The sequence below is a fragment of the Tympanuchus pallidicinctus genome, unplaced genomic scaffold (assembly GCF_026119805.1).
Source record: "Tympanuchus pallidicinctus isolate F22 unplaced genomic scaffold, pur_lepc_1.0 scaffold48, whole genome shotgun sequence".
Taxonomy (NCBI): Eukaryota; Metazoa; Chordata; class Aves; order Galliformes; family Phasianidae; genus Tympanuchus; species Tympanuchus pallidicinctus.
Genome location: NW_026294767.1, coordinates 153,835 through 173,411, shown reverse-complemented (window position 1 = coordinate 173,411; position 19,577 = coordinate 153,835). Strand labels below are relative to the sequence as shown.

The 19,577-nt window shown below is 61.5% G+C and overlaps 2 protein-coding genes across 3 annotated transcripts; both read right to left on the bottom strand.

Annotated features, from left to right (window-relative positions):
* Positions 1-1,494: 1,494 nt before the first annotated feature.
* Positions 1,495-9,111, bottom strand: NTRK1 (neurotrophic receptor tyrosine kinase 1). The gene is made up of 17 exons (XM_052702978.1): positions 8,930-9,111; positions 7,474-7,548; positions 7,326-7,397; positions 6,792-6,860; positions 6,315-6,469; positions 6,084-6,229; positions 5,857-5,983; positions 5,414-5,743; positions 5,195-5,212; positions 4,989-5,047; positions 4,613-4,715; positions 4,163-4,309; positions 3,944-4,074; positions 3,708-3,880; positions 2,532-2,772; positions 2,209-2,367; positions 1,495-2,058 (listed from the first exon to the last, which is right to left on the bottom strand). Exons 1-17 carry the CDS (start codon positions 9,109-9,111, stop codon positions 1,873-1,875), a joined length of 2,373 nt encoding a protein of 790 aa, XP_052558938.1. The 3' UTR covers positions 1,495-1,872.
* Positions 9,112-10,348: 1,237 nt separating this feature from the next.
* INSRR (insulin receptor related receptor) lies at positions 10,349-19,495 on the bottom strand. 2 transcript variants are annotated; one of them, XM_052702969.1, is made up of 22 exons: positions 19,032-19,495; positions 16,991-17,542; positions 15,928-16,240; positions 15,703-15,845; positions 15,411-15,555; positions 15,121-15,335; positions 14,917-15,043; positions 14,545-14,783; positions 14,303-14,470; positions 14,001-14,190; positions 13,857-13,898; positions 13,491-13,756; positions 13,036-13,172; positions 12,798-12,963; positions 12,413-12,521; positions 12,194-12,264; positions 11,846-12,075; positions 11,658-11,768; positions 11,395-11,554; positions 11,108-11,237; positions 10,900-11,034; positions 10,349-10,752 (listed from the first exon to the last, which is right to left on the bottom strand). In XM_052702969.1, the coding sequence occupies exons 1-22, from the start codon at positions 19,117-19,119 to the stop codon at positions 10,488-10,490; spliced, it is 4,002 nt and encodes a 1,333-aa protein (XP_052558929.1). In that variant the 5' UTR covers positions 19,120-19,495; the 3' UTR covers positions 10,349-10,487. The 2 variants fall into 2 exon arrangements, 1 of the variants encoding a protein (XP_052558929.1); XR_008210980.1 differs by lacking the exons at positions 10,349-10,752; positions 10,900-11,034 and having other exon boundaries at positions 11,128-11,237; positions 11,395-11,579.
* Positions 19,496-19,577: the final 82 nt, after the last annotated feature.

Genomic DNA, 19,577 nt, shown 5'->3' with positions numbered 1-19,577 from the left:
TCCCCCTGGAGCAGCTGAAATGGAGAAACTGTGGGGTGGGGATAAATCAATCAGAGCTGCACATTTCTGGGAGCGGGGCTTAACCCTTCCCTCTCTGCCCCACGGGGAAACCGAGGCACAACTGCAGGGAAACCCACACTAGTTCCCCCCCCCCCCCCCCTTCCATATCGCCACGCTCAGGTCCTTTTTGGGGGCAGTTTGGTCTTTTTGCTGTGCTTGGACAGCGCGTGGCCGCTGCTTCCCCTCTGCGGGAACAGTATTGACCGAAGAGGCAATTTGCAGTGCAGCGCTGGAAAAGCTCACAGTTGTAATCTTGTTCCTTCCTCAAATTAGATAAGAGGGAAAAGCCCATAAATCAGCGCAGGCAGAGATTAGAGAACCCCAAGGAAGGAGGGCACTCTCCTCTGGTCATGCATAAGTGGGGGCACTGCCACCAGCTCATGAATAAGGGCTGCATGTGGGGCACCGCTTGGCCCCCCCCAGGGTCCCAGCAGAGCTCTGGGGTTTAAAAAGGGGACAGGAACCACAGCCCCACTGCAAAGCAGCTGTTTGCACACCTGCATGGCAGCCCCAAGGCTCGCTGCCTCAGTTTCCCCATTGGCTCAGGTCTGGCATTGGGTGTCACCCATTTTGCTGGCCGCCACATCCTACCCTGGGGCTGGCAGCTGGTGTTGTGCCCTCTGCAGGGAGGGGATGGCAGGGGCTGAGTTACGTGCCAGGGACACTGAGGATGGCTCTGGTTTCCTACTGTTCCCGCTGTGCTGCATGCAGCCCCAGCCATCCTGCACAGTACAGCACCACAGCAACGCACCGTGGCACAGTGCTGCTCCATGGCACGGCAATGCACTGTGCCTCAGTTTCCCCAGGTCTCCTCTTCCCTCTCCTTATCTCAGGTCACAGTGGGTAACAAAGGAGCTGCCAGGGCCCAGCCTGCACTGCCTAATTAGCCAGATGAAATCAATTCTGCTCCATTACAGTCAGATCCAGGTCTCAAACATTACCAAGGCGGCCGGAGAGCCCTGGGAAGGATGATTAAGTGGACGCTACAGGGCATTTGATAACCCCATGGCTCCGGTGACAGTGCGTGGGGAAGGGAGGGCTTTGCCCTTTGTTTGGGGGTTTGGCTTCTTCATCCCTTTGTGCTCAAAGGGTCGCCACCCCACACCTCTAGCACAGGGATTCACCTGCTGTGCACAGCCCTGGGTCAGCTAGAGAGTCCCTGAAGTGCCCCCACGTCCCTCTCTGGGCTGGGGACAACATCCCCCTCACCTGCACCTTGGCTTTACAGATCCTCACCCCTCTCCTAACCCAAACCCACCCGTCAGCACCACCAACCCACGCGTCACTCAGTGCCATGGAATGAGGACAAACCATCCCTATGCCACCACGTCCCCTCTGCTCCCCTTCCCCTGCCCCAAAAAGCAGACTTTCTCCCCAGAGCACCTCCCCCTCCCTGGCACTCAGCAGACACTCCATGGGCAGCCAGCTGGCAGCTCAGCAGAGAAGTAGACACTTTTATTACCGACCAGGATCACCGCAGACTGGGAGAGCACGCAGGGCATCCACCTGGCCAGGCACTGGGATGGGGAGGGATGGAACAGCCATGACACCGAGCAGCCAAGTGCCCCCCCGTGGGGCTGGGGGTCCTGGTTGTGTCACTCTAAGGGCAAACCCACAGTAGGGAAATGCCACAGCCACAGCCCCCCCCCCCCCCACGGGCACAGCTCCAACCCTACAGCCCCCCAGGGGGGCTCGCTGTGACAAACAGAGTTTAAACCCTCTTTCCAGTATCAGGGCATCTGTCCAAGGTGTGGGGACAGTGGGAGCAGTGCCGGAGCACTCCGGCCAGCCTGGGGGTGATGGGGTTCCCTCTCAGCCCAGGATGTCCAGGTAGATGGGAGGAGTCTTGACCAGGGCCTGCAGGCGGCTGTGGATGTCCTGGATGCGCTGGCGTTGCTGTGGCTCTCGCTGCCAGCAGCTCTGCATGATGTCATACACCTCGGAGGGACACGTGCGGGGCCGCTCCAGCTCCCGGCCCTGCGTGATGCACTCGATGGCCTGTGGGAGCAGGGGGATGTAGAGCTCGCAGCCCCCATCCGGACCCCATAGAGTGAGAGGGTCCCTCGCTTTCCCCCATCCCACATGTGGATGCGGTGCCAAGCCCAGCTCCGTGCTCAGCCCCATGCACAGACCCCGCTTTGAGCCCACCTCGGTATTGGAGAGCTGGTACCAGGGCTGCTTCCCGTAGGTAAAGATCTCCCACAGCACCACGCCGAAGCTCCAGATGTCACTCTCAGTGGTGAACTTGCGGTACAGGATGCTCTCAGGGGGCATCCAGCGGATGGGCAGCATGGTCCGACCACCCACCTGCACAGAGCAGAACGATTAGCGTGGACCCCCCCCCTCCTCCCCCAGCCCTCCCATTCCCAAACCCCCACTGAGCGCTCAGCAGCACCATTAAATATGGATGGGGCTGTGGAAGGGGCAGCGGATGAAATGGAAATCTGAGGCAGGGAAGGCGAAGAGCTCACCCTGTAGTAGTCGGTGCTGTAGATATCACGGGACATGCCAAAGTCCCCGATCTTCACCACCAGGTCATGGCCCACCAGGCAGTTGCGGGTGGCCAGGTCACGGTGCACAAAGTGCAGGGATGCCAGGTAGACCATACCTGAGGCGATCTGCGTGGCGATTTGCAGCATGTGGCTCAACGTCAGCTGCCCGCAGGGCTGCCCCTGCCCTTGGTCCAGGATCTTAGCATCCGGCCCGTGGGACCTGGCAGGGCAGAAGGTGCTCAGTGCATATTTGTGCCTGGAAATGTGTTTGGGAGATGCTGTGTGTGCGTGCAGGGAAAGTACGTGCATGTGTGCAGCCACGCAAGGTGCAGTACATGTGTGTGCACGCATGGTGGGGAAGGGAGTGCATGTGTGTGTGCACAGCCACAGGAAGGCATACACGTGTGTGCACATGTGTCCAGGATAGAGAAGGCTGTGTGCATGCTGGGAAAGCAGCCATGCCAAGGAAAGCCATGCACCTGTGTGCATGCATGCAGAAGAGCACATCAACTTGCGTGTGCACGCATGCATGCAGGGGAAACCAGGCATAAGAGTGCACGCATGCAGAAGAAGCATGCACACACACACGCACACACACACATGCATGCAAACGGGGCTAGTGCACACATGAGAGCATCCACAGCAAGGAATCCCATGCATGCACATGCCAGGAGTGCTGTGCACACATCGGCGGCGCTGAGCTGCGAGGGTTGTGCATCGCTGGGCGCCAGGAGGTGTGAAAGCAGCAGGCATGCACAGAGCCGGGGTGTGAGCGGGTCGGGGGCTGCACACTGCTTTGATGCCCAGTGCTGCTGACAGCTGGGCCGGGGAGGCTGGGCCAGGAGCGGGGGGCTCTGCTCGGCAGAACCATTAATGCCAAGTCCCATAACAATAATCATAAAAGCCACGTCTCAGAGCTCATCGCGTTGGCCACTAAAGCGATGCCTCTGGCAGCCCCCCCGTCTATCAGCAATACCTGGGGGGCCAATCGAAAAGTCTCTGCTTATTCCAGCTGATGGCCAATCTCTCTCTATTTAAGCCTCTCAGACAGCTAATCTAATCAATATTGCAAGGAGGGCTGCATTAGCAGCGAGAGCAGAGCGGCTGTCTGAGCCACGCTGATGGAGCGGGGAGGGGGCGCGGGGCCGGGCCCACCTGAGGAAGCGGTTGAGGTCTCCGTGCTTCATGTACTCGAAGACCATGATGAGGGGCTCACCCTCGGTGCACACACCGTAGAACTTGACGATGTGCTCGTGCTGCAGCACCGTCAGCAGCTCCGCTTCCCGCTGGAAATCCAGCCGCGCGCTCTCCGTCACCTCCTTCAGTGCCTGCAAACATATGGTGTTAACCTGGCACCGACCGGCCCGGGACCCCCATCCCCAACCCCTCACCTTCACAGCCACCAACGTCTTCTCCTGCTCCGGGAGGAGGTGGGAACACTCAGCCAGGAAGACTTTCCCAAAAGCGCCCTCACCCAGCTCCCACTTGAGCACGATGTCACGGCGCTGCACGTGGTGCACACCTGGGGGACCCGCACCCGTCAGCCCCGAGCCTCTGCCCCAGGAGGACACTGGGGAGCAGTGGGGGATGCTGGAGCCCCCCAGCCTTACAGGCGTTGCAGAAATACTGTGGGTTTTCAATGAAGTTGCTCTTCAGCCCATCCAGCTTGCTCTCTGTGGAGGACATGGGGCTGCTGCCCAGGTTCATGAAGTGCAATGACATGGCCAGGTCATCCTCTTGGGCCAGCACGGCTGAGCCTAAAGGGACAGGGGCACATGAACAGGGTCATCAACAGAGGGGTGAGGGGTGCTTTGTGCAGCAGTGCCAGGTGCTGCCGAGCATCCCCCCCCCCCCCCAGCCCCGGGGGAAGCCAGTGCAATCAAACCCATTTGCAGGCTGAATCCATTCCAGGAGTGAATTAGCAGCTGCTGCCCGCCCTGCCTGGCCCCGGCGGGGCCCCACCGCCACCCAGTGCCCCAGGGGGTGCCAGGCAATTGGGACCCTTGGGGACCATTGCCCCATGGCTGTGCCCCCACCCGGTGCAGGAAGAGGGGACTCACGGTTAATGCCGAACTTGGAGCGGCGCCCGCACTTGTTGAGCACGATGAGCATGACGGAGAGGAAGAGGGAGGCGAAGACAGCCAAAGCCACGGCCACGGAGACCTGGGGATAGAAGGAATGGTGGGGATGGGGTCAGGGTCCTGCTGCAAAGCCAAGGACAGCACCCTTCTCCCAGCTCCGGCAGCAGAGGTGGTTGCAAATCTACTGGGGAAACTGAGGCATAAGGGCGGGCAGGTGTCTGCCTTCATCCTATCCCGTTCCACCTCCCCTTGCCTGCAGTTTGCCTTCACTTTAAGGACTGCTTTGCTTTCCCACAGGTATCCTTGTGCCCCCTGCCCCAAATCACAGAGCACCCCATTCCAGCCGAGCCCTCACCCCAAATGTGTGCTCATCCGCTGTCTCCACAGGGCCCTCCAGAGAGCTGTTCCTGGTGCCTGCGTGGGGAGAGGGCACAGGATGAGTGTGGGGAGGGGGGAACATCCTCACTCCTGCACAATCACTGCATCCTCATCAGGGGGCTAGCTCCAGTCGCCATAGCTCGGGGGGTTGGAGCAGGGGGAGCAGCACACTCCAGCACTCACCCAGCGGAGATATGGACACTGTGCAGCATGGAAAAAGGAAAGAGCACACATTAACCATCTCCACCCCCATGAGAGAAGTCCCGTGTTTCCTTCCCACTCCTTGGGGAAACCAAGGCATGCAGGGGCACAGAACCCCTGGGCAGGGTGGGAACAGAGGGGTTTGATGCCCCAGTGTCAGGACTGGGGCAGCACATCTCCTTCAGCCCCACTGCGACGCACCGGGGATGGGATCCTCGGGGCTGAAGCTGAAGGGGTTGTCCATGAAGCGGCCCTGGATGCTGCGGGTGGCGCTGCCCAGGGGGTTCTGCACTACGAGGGTGTAGTTGCCGTTGTTGACATGTGTGGGGCGATTGAGCTGGAGGCAGCCGTGCAGTATGGTGGAGTTGGGCTCATACTCCACAATGCGCGTGTGGATGTAGGGCCCTTCAGGCAGCGCCGAGCCGTTGAAGAACCAAAGGATGCTGGGCGCTGGGTTGCTGTCCACTGAGAAGGGGATGCACCAGAAGTGCTGCGAAATGGCTTCATGCAGGAGCAGAATCACCGGCGGGACTGTGGGGACAGAGCTGCCTGTGTCCCCAAACGTGCATCCCCAAACACGCGACCCCAAATCCGCCCTTCACCCCACCTCCTCACCACCGTCACACGTCCCCTGGGTAGCTTACAGGTGACATTCAGCATCACGCTGTCCTCCGCCAGCCCCGCCTCATTCTCTGCCCGGCATGTGAGGTCCTTGTGATTGAGGCTGGAGGAGATGTTGTTGATCTCCAGGACAAGCTCCCACTCCGAGAGCTGCAGGGAGCACCGGGATGGGGTGAGCACATCCTGCACGGAGGGGATGCTGCAGGGGGATGGTGTGGCTGGAAGGTCCCCGCCGTGCCCCAAGCCTTGCCTTGGTGACAGATGGTTCTGATCCCATGTCAGGGAGCACCCACTCCCCGGTGGCTGGTGGCTCGCCCCAGATGTGGCAGGTGAGGTTGACGCTGTCCCCTTGGCGCAGCACCACATCGGGGTGCTCAATGCGGGCGGTGGGGGGCTCTGCCGAGGAGAGATGAGCTGTCCCCATGCTGTCCTCACCCACAATGGGCTCAAGGTTGGGTTTGGGTCCCCCTGTACCACCTACCACAGCCGTACAGGAGGTGGCTGCCCAGGGCCACGAGCGCGCTGCCCTCCCAGCAGACCAGCGACTGGTTGCCCAGCTCAGCACGGCTCCCGTTCTGCCACAGCTGCAGCCAGCGGATCCCACAGGAGCAATTGAAGGGGTTTCCCTCCAGGATGCTGAGATGGGGAGAGGATACGAGCTGCATGCAGTGCATCCCCAGCTGCATCGAGCCCGGGGTGCGCAGGATGGATGGCTGCACCCGGAGCGGTTTGCTGCGCAACGCTGAGCTGTGTGTGCTGTGCTGTCCCCATCCCTGTGCCTGTTCCCATCTCTGCCGCACACATCTGGGGCTGTCAGAGCTGCATATCTGCAGTTGGGTCTGTACCAGTGCTGCCACAGCCACGGGTGCATCCCCAGCCCTGTCAATGCTCCCACATCCTCCCCCAGAGCTGTATCCCCAGCCATACCCCATGCCCTGCCCCTCGCCACGGCACTCACAGCTCCTGCAGGGGCAGATGCTGGAAGGTTTTCCAGGAGAGGCTGGTCAACGCATTGAAGGAGAGATTCCTGCAAGCACAGACCCCATCAGCCTCTCTTCCCCAAGTCCCCTCATCCTGCATCACCCTCACACACAGCGATCTCTCATATGCTGGGAACAGAGCTGTCACACCATGACCAAGCAGAAGCACATGCACCAGGCTGGCTGCCAGCCCAGCCTTTGGGTGCCCCTTCTAGGGATCTCCATCATCCCTGGGGTAAGTTTCCTCTCCCTCTCCCCTCTTTCCAGCATCCCCTCCTGCACGGGGCTGCACTGCACAGAGTTCCCGGAGGGCTCCAGCCCCGATCAATGGTTTCACATTCAGCAGCACAATCCCACACAGTCCCTCTGGATTGAGTTTTGCTTCTAGGCAGTGGGACAGCATCGATCCTCCCAGAGTGCAGGGACAAAGCCACCCTGCGTGGGGATGAGTGCCCTGAGGGGGTTGACATGCATGGGGATGGGGATCCGAGCCCTAGAAGGGGGGTACTCACACATGGCTCAGCCTGTGGGTGTCCTGGAAAGCATCGTCAGATATGTGCTGCAGCCCCGAGTTGGAGATGGTGCTGGGGGAGGCAAGGGCTAAGCACGTGCAGTGGGAACCCTGTCCCCATCCTCCCCACCCCACCCCAGGGGGCTCACAGGTGCCTGAGGTCCCACAGCATTCTGGTGTCTTTCTGGGTCAGAGATGTCAGCAGTGGTTGGTTCTCGATGATGCTGGAAGGCAACAGGGCAACAGGTGGGGATCAAGCCCCAATTCTGGGATCACCACTGCCAGAGCAGGGGGAGCAGCCCTAGGATGGGGATAGGGACAGAGCCAAGCTGCTCCTCTGGGCCTCAGTTTCCCTTGGGCTGAGCTGGCACACTGGGGCCAGAGCTGAATTCCCACTCAGAACCTACAGTCCCACCCAGAAGGCGAGTTGGCCCGGCCTCAGCCCCCCTCCCCCAAAGCCTCTCTGTGTCCCCTCACTTCTCCCTGCACCGACGGTGCCCTGTAGTGTGACGGTGGCACTGAGAAGCAGGCTGCTTCCCCACTCCTTCACTTCCCAAGGAAAGCCCCTTTGGGAGCCAGTGCAGGGCTTTCCAACCACCCCCACCCCCCAGGCCACTATGGGGATGAGGGAGACACAACAGAGGAATGGCAGGTGATCTCTTGGGGGATCACCATCCACTCCACCCTGTCAGGCAGTGAACAAAGAGCTGGCAGCGCCCGCAGCTCAGCGTCTCCCAGCACATGGAGAAACTGAGGCAGGGAGGCGTGCGGCAGCCGCTCCAGCAATGCAGCAGAGCAGCAGGGTGAGGACCCAGGAGCCCAAACACCCTGGTGGCACCCAAATTGTCACTACACACCTCTGCTCCCTCCTCATCCCAGCACACAGCAGAGGGGGAATGGAAGAGACGTGCCCCAACCTAGGCAGTGTGGATGCCCAAACCCCTCTTGCACCTCAGCTGAGTATCAGCATGATTGTGCTCTCCCCACGCTGGAGAATCATCCCTCTCAGATCCAGGGGGATGGGGGCTCAATTCCCCCTCAGCTTCCCAACCCACAAGTCTCAGGTTAGCTGGACAGCATCATCATGGTGGGGACAAAGGGTCCGGTCTCCTCCCGCTCCCCATCACTGCCCACTGCAGCATGGGCGCTCCCCGTCTGCGGACCCTGCTGCACCCCAGCCCTACTGGGGCTTCATGGGAGGGGGCAAAGAATTGTCCTGAGTCTCTCCCTCACTCCCTGTGAGTCCACAGCAGGGATTCTTCCCACCTTTACACCCCAATAACCCCCCTCCAGGCAGCCCTGGTCCCCGTCAGTGCCCCAGCATTATCCCAGTGACACCACCATGTACGTCCTTCAGCCCCACCACTGTGTCCTGGTCCAAATGCCCTGACCCCACTGCCATCCGCTTCCTCATCTCCATCTTCATCAGCCCGTCCTGGCCTCACTACTCTGTCCCGTCCTTATCCCCTTCCTCATCCTCATCGACAGATCCCATCTCCATCACTAGTTCCCTTCCTCATCCCCATCCCCGCTCCCTCTCCTCATCATACGACCCCATCCCCAAACCCCCATCTCATCGCTGTCCCTCTGCCCTTCCCCACTCACACGTCGGTGGGGCGGCGGGTGCCCAGCAGCAGGGCGCTGAGGCTGCTCACGGTTCGGGGCTCCCGGCAGCGCAGGATGTGGGGCTCGGGGCAGCGGCATTGCGCGGGGCAGGCGGGAGGAGCGGCGGCTCCCTGGGGCAGCAGCAGCGCAGCCAGGCACAGCCGGAGCCAGGCGGGCAGCATCGCGACCCGAGGCCGCTCCGGGACCGCCGCCCTCGCACTTCGTCGCCGCACCGGAGCCCACGAAAGTGGCACCGTGAGGGACCGGCGGGTTAAAAGCGGCGCCCGGTCCGGCCTCCTGGGGAGGGGCCAGCGGCTCCCCCGCCCCGACCCTGCCCGCAGCCCCGCACCGCGCGGCGGCACCGGGAGGGTGCGGGATGGGAGCTCGGAGCGCAGGTGGGGTGAGAGAAGTGGGACCCTGCCCGCTCTCTGCCCGCGCCCTGGATGCGATGCTCGCACTCTGCACCGTGCCCACACTCTGCTCGCGCTGTGCCCGCAATGCCCGCACCATCCCCGCACCATCCCCGCACCATCCCCGCCCGCGCCCTGCTCCAGCAGCTCCCGTGCCCCCATTTGCAAGGGGCGGAGGACACCTCCCACTGCTCCCCCCCGGCACTCAGGGCCATCAGGAGCATCCCCTTCCCCAGCTCTCCCATCGCTCTCCCAAAATGTCACAGCGCTGAGCTTCCCTCGAGTCCCCCGTTACATCGGGGTGCAGAATTGGGAACATTGCTGGCACAGTGGCCCCGTCTCCAGCTGTCTCACCTGCTTGGGACCCTCTTGTGAGGAGAGATCAGAGCATGGCTGGTGGATCCCCATCTGCCCCCTTTTGTCCTCATCCCACTCCCTGCGTTATGGCACTAGAGCTCATGCGTGCGATGAGTTTGGCACATTCTCAGTCTGAATTCCTCCCCCAGGGCTCAGCCCTGCGCACCAAGAGACTGGGATGGGGAGAAAAGAGATACGCGAGACCCCCCTCCACAGACATCCCGGTCTGAGTCCCCCGTCAGACCGCCACCGCCTCGCGAATTCCTCTGCTTTGACGTTTTTTTCCCCAGAAACGCCTCCGGCTCAGGCACCGCAGGGCAAAGCCGCAACGAGATGTGCAGGAAGCAGATGGGACCGGCGGACGGCAGTGGAAAGCCCCGAGCATCGCTCCCCCCCACCTCCACCCCAACCCCCCGTGCCCCCACAGATCAAGCACCGCTCGGCCGAGCTCCGTCCTGCTTTATTCTCCCTGCACCCCCTGGGCAGACAGAGGAGTCGGCGCGGCCCCCGACGCGGTGCCCCGCAGTCAGGATTGTGGGGAGTCTGCAGGGCAGAGCGTGCCTCAGTTTCCCCACCCGCAAAACGGAGCGCCCCACGGGGCAGCCTCCCCTCTCCCTTCCCTTCCCTCCCTCCCTCCCCCCCCCCCCCGTTTGCTACCTTCTCCCCAACGCAGGGGTCGGCAGTGCAGTGGCTGCCCCAGAGCGCACCCCCTTCCCTTAAAAGCAATAAATAACGCGAAGGGCCCCGCGATGGGGCGGGGGGATGAGTCCGCAGCGGGCGGCAGCCCCCGCTCACAGGCAGCCCGTCCCGTTGGGGAGCCGACCTCGGCCCTTGCGGGTGGGCAGAGGGGGTGCGGGCGGCTCGTCCTCCTCGGGGGGCGGCTCCGTTTCGGCGTCCGAAGGCTCGCTGGAGTCGCGCCGCCGGTTCTCCGGACTGTAGAAGAAGGAGAGGGTGCGGAAAGCGGGAGCCATGTGCTCCTTGATGCTCTCCAGGAGCTGAATGAAGGATGGGCGCTGGCGAGGGTTCTGCTGCCAGCACAGACACATCAGTTCGTGGCTGCGGAACAAAGAATGCACAGTGGGTACGGGGGTCCCCAGTCACCCCCGGCCACCTCAAGGGCAGCCGGCTCACGGGGGCTCCGTGCAGACCAGTGGTGCTTATTGCCCACCCCGGGCAGGTCTGGTAAGAGATCCCCCCACTCACAGTTGATCGGGGCAGTTCTCCGGCCGCTCCAGGACGCCGTTGTCCATGACGTAGTGCAGGACCTGTTCGTTGGACATCCCCTGGTAGGGCTGCTCAGCCAGCGTGGTGATCTCCCACAGCACCACCCCGAAAGACCTGCAGCACCCACAGGTCAGCCCGGGGTGGGTGGGGGTTCACCCACTTGGCTCTCCCCAGCCTCGTCACCCACCAGACATCAGACTGCGTGTTGAAGATGCCATCCTTGAGGGCCTCGGGGGACATCCAGCGGACGGGGAGCAGCCCCTTGCCCCCTTTGCGGTAATAATCTGTCTCGTAGATGTCCCGCGTCATGCCGAAATCTGGTGGAGGAGGAAGAAGACGAGGAAAAAGGAGAAAGAGGTGGAAAAAGAATAAGAGAATGAAGAGGAGAAAGGCAAGGAAGAGGAGGAAGATACAGAGCCATGAGCACCAGGACGAGGGGACCCATCCCAAGCCCACCCACCTCTGGCTGCCCACCTCCAATCTTGACGGTGAAGTCCTCAGACACCATGCAGTTGCGCGCGGCGAGGTCACGGTGCACGAACTTCTTGGCGTTGAGGTAGGCCATGCCGTCAGCGATCTCGCCCGCCATCTGGATCATGTCCTTGAGCGAGGGTGGCGGCAGCCCGGGGTTGTTCTGCACCACGCACAGAGAGAGGAGGCTTTGGGGGGACGTCCTTGGGGACGGGGTCTGTGCCCCCTCCTTTGTAGGGCACCACGGCGCCTGGGCAGCCCCTCACCTCGGCGTCGGGTCTGAGAGAGCGCAGGTAGCTCTTCAGGTCCCCACGTGTCATCAGCTCCATGATGACCAAGGCTGGCTGGCCCTGGGACACGACGCCAAGCAGACGGACCTGGGGAGCGAATGGAAACAGCACGTGGGCAGCCACAAACCCAAGTTCCCGGGGATGTCCCCCCTGCTGCCACCTACCACATGGTGGCACTTGAAGGCCTTCATGACGGAGGCTTCCTTGAGGAACTCGATGCGCTCCCGCATGGTGGCCAGCTCGTTGACCGTCTTCAAGGCCACCTTGGTCTCCTCACCCTCAGCCACCAGCCCCAGTGCCAGCCCCTCGTACACCATCCCGAAGGAGCCCTGCCCCAGCTCCCGGATCACCGTGATCTTCTCCCGTGATACTTCCCATTCATCAGGGATATACACTGCAGGGAGGGGGGTCACCATCACCATCATCAATATCACCACCACCTCCATCCCCGTCCCCAAGCAGGGGAATGGGGCAGCAGACCCCAAGGGGGACCCCTGCCCATCCCCACATACTGTCCGAGGCACTGAAGTACTCGGGGTTGACAGAGGCGTACAGCGTCCCACTGGGGTAGCCATCATTGCTCCTGGGAGGATGGAGAGGTGGGCATGGCACAGAGGACAGGGGACAAAGAAGGGGGACAAAGGGCGGGGGGACAAGAGGCAGGGATGCAGTGCCACCTCCCCAGCCCCAGCTCAGCTGAGTGCAGCCCTAGGGTTCGGAGGGGTCACTACCTCTTCTTATTGTAGAAGAAGACAAAGACGGCGAGGCAAGAGATGAGCACCATGAGGATCACAGGCGTAACAGTGAGCAGGATGTAGAAGCTGCCGGACTCCTCCTCGGCTGCCGGGAGTTTGTCCGTGGGGCAGGGTGTTGTGGGACCATTTGTAGCAGCATTCCGTGCCCTATGCTGCTCCCACCCCAGAGCATCCCCGAATCTCCCAAATTCCTGATTTAGCAGCATTCTTTCATCTTATGGTGTCCAGATCCAGGAGCACTCCCTGATCCCCAATCCCACCAGTGCTCCCCAATTTCCTGGTGCCCCATCTAGCAGTCTCCCAGCTCCCAGCCCAGCAGCCCCTCAACCCCACTGGCATCCTCCTTGCCCCCATCAGGTACCTGGCCCCAGGATGTAGAACTTGACAAGTCCCGTCCAGGAGCCATTGCCGGCCAGAGATGTGGCACGGACCTTGGCTGAGTAATTCCCTGGCTGCAGCAGGGCCAGGTGCACGCCTCCATATTTAGCATAGCGGTGTCGGGAGACGCAGACAACAGTGGTGACCTCCTGGGGATGAAGGGGTAGTGGCAATGGGGACATCCCAGTCTTGGGGAGGGGGATGCTGAGCTGGATCCTCACCTCGCTCTCACGGCTGTACTTGATCTCATACTTGAGGATGAGCCCATTGGGGTTACGGGGCTCCTGCCAGCGCAGCAGCACGCTGTTCTTGCTGGCTGGCTCCCAGGTCACGTTGCCGGGAATGTTGTCAGCTTGCACTGGACGGGACATAAATGGGCTCAGGATGAGAGGTGATGGCCTCACGTCGCACCGGGGAAGGTTCAGATCGGATGTTAGGATAAAGTTGTTCTCAGAAAGAGTGATAAGGCATTGGAATAGGCTGCCCAGGGTGGAAGCGGAGAAAGGTGTAGCTGTGGCACTAAAGGATGTGGTTAATGGGCACGGTGGTGAAATCTTGATGGTCGGAATTGATCTCAGCGCAGTTTTCCAACCTCAGCGATTTTGCGACTCTACCAACCCAGTGCTGATCCCCTCCCAAAATCACCCAGCACCCTCCCCTCTGCCCTTGGACGTACACTCAGGCATGGTCCTGGCGAAGACAAAAGTGGCCGCGCTGCAGCCCACGGTGTGCGCAGCGTGGTTGCATGCATGGATGTCGATGCGGTACTCTGTGAAGTGCCTCAGCCGCGACAGCACCGCGCGGTCCCGCACCACTTTGTCCTCAAAGATCTGGAAATCGGGTTTGGGTTCGGCTCTGGTGTGGCTTGGAGGTGGTGGCTCCACTGAGGAGGCGTTGGTGGGGGATGTGACGGCCATCAGGTCCCTGCGGCGCTTTGGGGTCCTGCAGGGATGGGAGGAGGTTTGGGGTCAGGGCTCAGGGGGGGCCTCACATGCAATGGGGCAGGGAGAGCCTCAGAGTTTTGGGGTTCTTCCCAGCTCACCGCTGTGGGTACTTGTTGATGGATGTCACCTTCCAAGGTGGCCTGAGACGGTAGGAAATGGTTAAAGAAGCCGAGGAACACCCTCCCTGTAACAGAGCAATGCTCGGAGACCCCCTGACCCTGGTACCCCTAAAGCGCCGGCACCTGGGGATGATGATGGAGTTATGGAGGAAGTTCTCGAACTTCTTCTGGAAGGACTCAGCCTCGCCCTCCATGCGGAGCTGCCCGTCAGCAGGGCGGCAGGGGCAGCAGCGCTCCTCTACATCCTGCTCCACTTCAGGGCCGTCCCCGTCACTGAAGCGCGTGTCTGCACTGCTGGTGGGCAGCTTCAGGCCTGGAGGCGAGGGTGGGCAGTGCTGCATTTCCATCTCCACCCTCCATCCCAGCTCCACAGGGACCTGGGGATTGTCCCCATCCCTGCACCATCCCTGGTAACCCTCCCACACCTTTGTGGCAGTAGTCATTGATGTAGAGCTCCATGTCCTCGGCCAGCTGCTGCCACAGCACCAGGTAGTAGGTGATGTTGCCGTTGCGCTGCGTAGGTGGCTTCCAGCGCACCACGATGTGGGATGAGGAGTTGGACATGGAGATGACATCCCGCGGCACTGTCGGGGCTGGGCAGGCATGGGGACGTCAGCCCCAGCCTGAGGTCACCGTGGGCACCCCAAACCCCCCAGCAACCCCATACCTGCTGGCATGGTGCGGATGTAGACCACCTCGCTCTGCGCCCCATAATTGCGCCCTTCCTCGGCGGTGGTGAGGGTGATGGCACGGACGAAGATGGCATATTGTGTCCACGGCCGCAGGTTGAGCAGGGCCACCCCTGGCTCCTGCTCACTGCTGAGTGGCAGCTCCACGTCCAGCACATTCCAGCTCTGTGCCCCGCAAGCGTCCTGCCCCACGTACTCTGACACGTTCTGGAAAGGTCTGGCAACCACCCGGCCCCCAGGCATCAGCTGGGGGGTCCCAGCCAACCCCAAGCCTCTCCATCTTCTGGGGCCCAGCAGCCCCAGATGTGCCATGAGGATGCTGCAGGCTGGGGGACACGAGGATCACTTACGACTCCTTGTAGTAGACAATGAAGCTGAGGAGGTCTCGGTACTCAGGCGGCCGGTACCGCTCCCACTTGAGGAAGATGCGGTCGGACTCGGTGATGTTGGAGATGAAACGCAAGGTTTGGGTTTTGCCTGTGGAGGGGTGCAAGGGATCAGAATCACGGTGCCACTGGGTCCCCCCCCATCCCCATCCCCATCCCCACACTCACAGGACGCCCGGTCCCCGTTGGTGCGCGGGTTGATCTCTGCCTTGTTCTGCCGCCCCTTGGTGCCCGTCACCTCCTCCATGTGGTAGATCTCAGCCAAGCAAAGCTTGGGGTTGAAGGCAAAATACATCTTGCCCACAGGGATAGAGAGGACGTGGTGGCTCCAGTCCCACAACTGCTGCAGATTCTGATTGTCCAGGACGTATAGGGTATAATTCCTGTGGAAGAGGCAGATGGAGGTGATGGGCACAGGCACCCCACTCCCAGGTGTCTTCAGCACGTCCTGTCCTCACCCATCCACCATGGAGTCTCCGCGGATCAGCTTGAGGTTCTTGAAGAAGGACAAGGAGACAAGGGCGAAGGAGTGCTTGATCTTCAGGAAGCCCGTGATGGTCTCGATGAGGCCCAGGCTGCTCTGCAGCTCCGAGGCCAGATTATCTGGGGACATCCCATGGGCATGAGCGTGGTGTGGTGAAGGAGCTGGCACTTGGGACCCTCACTCCTCAATGATCCCCACCCATTAATTCTTCCTCCAAGGGAAATTCCCACCCCTCCTCTGCCCCATGTCACCCTCCCAGCACTCACAGCCTCGGCGGATGTTGAGGATGAGGTTGCCCTCCACCAGAGTGCAGCCTGCCAGCTCCTGCGCTGCCCGTGTCGAGTCCACAGTCTTGGTGCCAACCTTGCATGCTTTGGGGCACAACCCCTCACACTTGTGGCAGAAGATGCTGCAGGGACAGGGAGTGGGAATTAAGCCGGGCACGGAGCCCCCTCCCTCCACTGCCATCCCCCAAGGGCGGGGGTCCCCACCTGCTTTCATTCCTGGTGTAGCCGGGGGGGCACTCAGAGAGGCACTGCTGCTGGTGGATGACAAACTTGGAGGCGTCGCGTGGGTTGTCGGAGACCTTGCGCAGGCTGGCACAGTACTCAGCTGTGACGCAGCGCCAGCCCTCGTACTCATAGGTGCGGGGTGGGCAAGAGGGCAGGCAGTGCCCATTGAAGTGGAAGTGACGGCAGGCCACGCAGGAGCGGCTGTCACGGGGCCGCCCGCAGCCCCCCAGGCACTCAGCATGGCAGCACTCACCCGACGCCGTGCACGCCGAGCCCGCACCGCACGGGCACACTGCAGGGAGGTGATGTTGGCAGTGGGAAAAGGGGATTGTGCAGGGTTTGGGCGGGTAGGGGGCTGGTGGCAGAATGCTGGTGTGGGGAGCAAGGAGAGAGGGTGGGGAGGGGTGGAGGGGCAGATGGAGGGGTGAATGGATGAAGAAATGGATGGAGGGATGGGTGGACGGAGGGATGGGTAGGTGGAAGGGTGGATGGAGGGAGGGTTGGTTGGATGGGTGTACGGACAGAGCGATGGATGGAGGGATGGACAGACACGTGGGTGGATGGACAGGTGGTGGATGGACGGGTGGATGCACAGACAGCTGGACAGACAGATGACGGGCTGCGTGGACATTCAGGACAGACAGGCAAATGGACAAATGGACAGGTGAGGCTCACCGCATGCCAAGCCCCAGCCACCCAGCGGTGCCACGTGGTGCAGCCAGTGCTGGGGCAGTGGCCGAGGTTACAGCCCAGATAAGGATCTGTGTTTATAGTATATATTTCATTACCAGGCCTCCTGTTTACTGCAAACGAGCCCGGGAGGGGCGTGTATTTACCTCACCGCTGGGAAAACATGGCAGCTGGGAGCTGGCCTCTCCTCCCGAGAATGATACAGCGCGGATCCGATTACTCCACTGCAGCTCGCTCCCACGCAGAGACAGATGTGTGCCCAGCTCTGCCCTCCCAGTGCCTCCCAGTGCCTCCCAGTGCTCCCCATCGGCTCCCAGCACAGGGATGAGCAGCCCCGCAGCACCTCACCCACCTTTCTGGCAGTAGCTGGAGGTCCAGCAGCGATAATCCAACTGCCCATTGACAACGGTCTGCGCACACGGCTTCTCCACGTCCAGGATACCTGGGCAGACGTCGGCGCACTCCTCGGCCAGCTTGTTGCCCACAATGTAGCTGTTGTCCACGGCGTCGGGCAGCAGCAGCCCCCAGTCGATGGTGGAGAGGTGGCAGAGCTCCTGGTTGCGCTCGATGCGCACCGAGCCGCGCAGCACGTGGCTCAGGCTGTGCAGCCCGATCTCCCGTAGGTGCGGCATCTCGAAGATGACCAACGCGTAGTTGAAGAAGAGGTTGGTGCCACGGATGACCGAGAGGTTGGGGAAGAGATCCCGCAGGCTCTCCAACCCGTAGACACGGAAGAGCAGCAGGTACTCGGTGATCATCAGCAGGCGGGGGAAGCTGAGCCCACGGAAGTCCTCGGCGCCCGTGGTGAACATCAGCAGGATCTGCAGGTTGCCTTCGATGATGGAGCAGTTCTCCAGCTTCTGCAGCTGCGACACGTCGTTGCGGATGTCCATGCTGCCGCAGACTGGGGTGGCAAAAAGGGGCCTAGGGGCAATGGGATGCCCCAGAGCATCCTGCCACCACACAGGTGTCATCCCCCCTCCCCCAGATAGGGCCGCAGCGATGCGTGGCAGGGGTTAATGTCCTGCTCTGGCTGTCAGCTGCCTGCGGTCGCTGTGGGCAGCTGGGGCAGATGAGAGCAGCCGTGACAGGCAGCCGGCGCACCACAGCTCCTACGGGGACAGCACGGCTGCTGTGATGCTAACGAGGTCTGGCTCTGCGGGAGCTTCCTAGGACCATTTCATAGCCCTCTGCCAACCCCATGGAGGCTGCAGCCCCTGGGGTAGCAGCAGTGAGCACGCAGCATCCTCCCACCGAATCGCTCCCATTGACACTTTGCAGAGATGGGGCTATGGGGTCACCATCCCAGGGGTTTTCCACCCCATTGCAGGTGGGCACCATGGGGCTGAGCATCTCCTGCTGTCTCTGCTCCCCTCCAGCAGTATCCCCAGCCTGAAACCTGACTCCGAGTTATTACGGAGAGAAACTCACTGATACTCAGAGAGGGATTTACTGTAAACACCGATAGCAAAGATGACCAGCTCGGCGTGTACCCCGAACACCCAAGCAGTACTGGCAACGTGGAATGGAGCTGGAGCACCCAGAAGTGTGTGGCAAGGCAGCAATACACAGAGCCCCCCCAGCACTATGGGGTACCCTCGGGACATGGGAGTCTCCATCCTGCTGTGGGGCTGAGGATGCAGTATCAGCTCCGAGAGTGTAACACTCTGCTGCCACAGCTGTGACCTTGGCAAAGTCACAGCGGTCCCTGTGCTGAGTGGGGGAACAGAAGGAGAGAGGGGACCAGGAACAACTTGGTCCCTATTGTGGGTAGAGAGAATTCTAGGGTCCCCAGCGCCCTCACAGGGGCAGAGACAGAGCAAGAAGCATTCCCAGAGCAACTCTCAGCATGAGTTCGGCTGCTCTGTCCTCATTCCCCCTCCCCTTCTCTCTAGCTCCCAATGGGGAAACTGAGGCAGCACGCAGAGAAAGGACAGACACACAGTGACAAACCCAGGCATGTGAGTCCCTCTGTCCCCACCCTGCTGGGAGTGCAGGGACCCCACCAGGGGACATCCCCACATAAGCCCCTGGGGCTTTTCCTGATCCAGGATCATCAGAACCCCGTGCCTGTCCCCCAGGTCGCATCCCCAGACTAAAAGGTTTAAGCATCATTTTCCATCACTGCTGAGCGCAGTGGCTTCATGGAATCATTTCCCACAGAAGCGAGCGATGCCCTGACCCCACCACAGGGCCCCCACCCCATTTCCTCCCCAACTCCAGACCCCAAAGGTCACAGCCGTGCTCGTGCCGCCAGGTGAGGATTGTGGCGGCGCGGTCATCGCGTCAGAGGGGAAACTGAGGCAGCAAGCACAAAGCTTCACCTGGAGGCTCAGCCCAACAACTCCAAAACCCCAAAACCCATCCCCCTCACCCCTCTTCCCACCACTTACTTTCAGAGGGGGCCTGCACCGGGGGCAACAGGAGGGGGCCGAGGAGCAGCAGGGCAAGCAGCAGCCGTAGGACCCCCAATGCCCCCATCCCGTGGGGCCACGTCTCACTCCTGCCCGGTGCTGCAGGCGGGCACACGTCCGGCCCCGCACGCCGGGCACTCCTTGCCAGCACCGAGGCACGCCGGGAGAAGGGTGGCCCCGTGGCCCCTTCACTTTTGTTTTCGGCTGCCACACACAAAATATTTAGCCTGACAACTGTGCGGGGCCGGGCCAGGGCCAGGGCCGGGGCTTGTTTGGGAAATAGAGAGGGGAGAAAACAGGACGGCCCTGAGAGCAGTGGGGCTGGAAGGGGTCAGGGAGTGTGAGATGCCCCCAGACCTTGTGTTCTTCAGGATGATGCTCCGTGCTTCGCTTTCTGCAGGTGTGGGGATTGCGGGGAGGATTTGATGGCATGGGTACATCCAGGGTGACCCTGTGAGGGGTCAGTCCCAGGGAACAAAGGAGCAAAGAGGAGGAAGAGGAGGAGGAAGAGGATGAGGAGGGGGA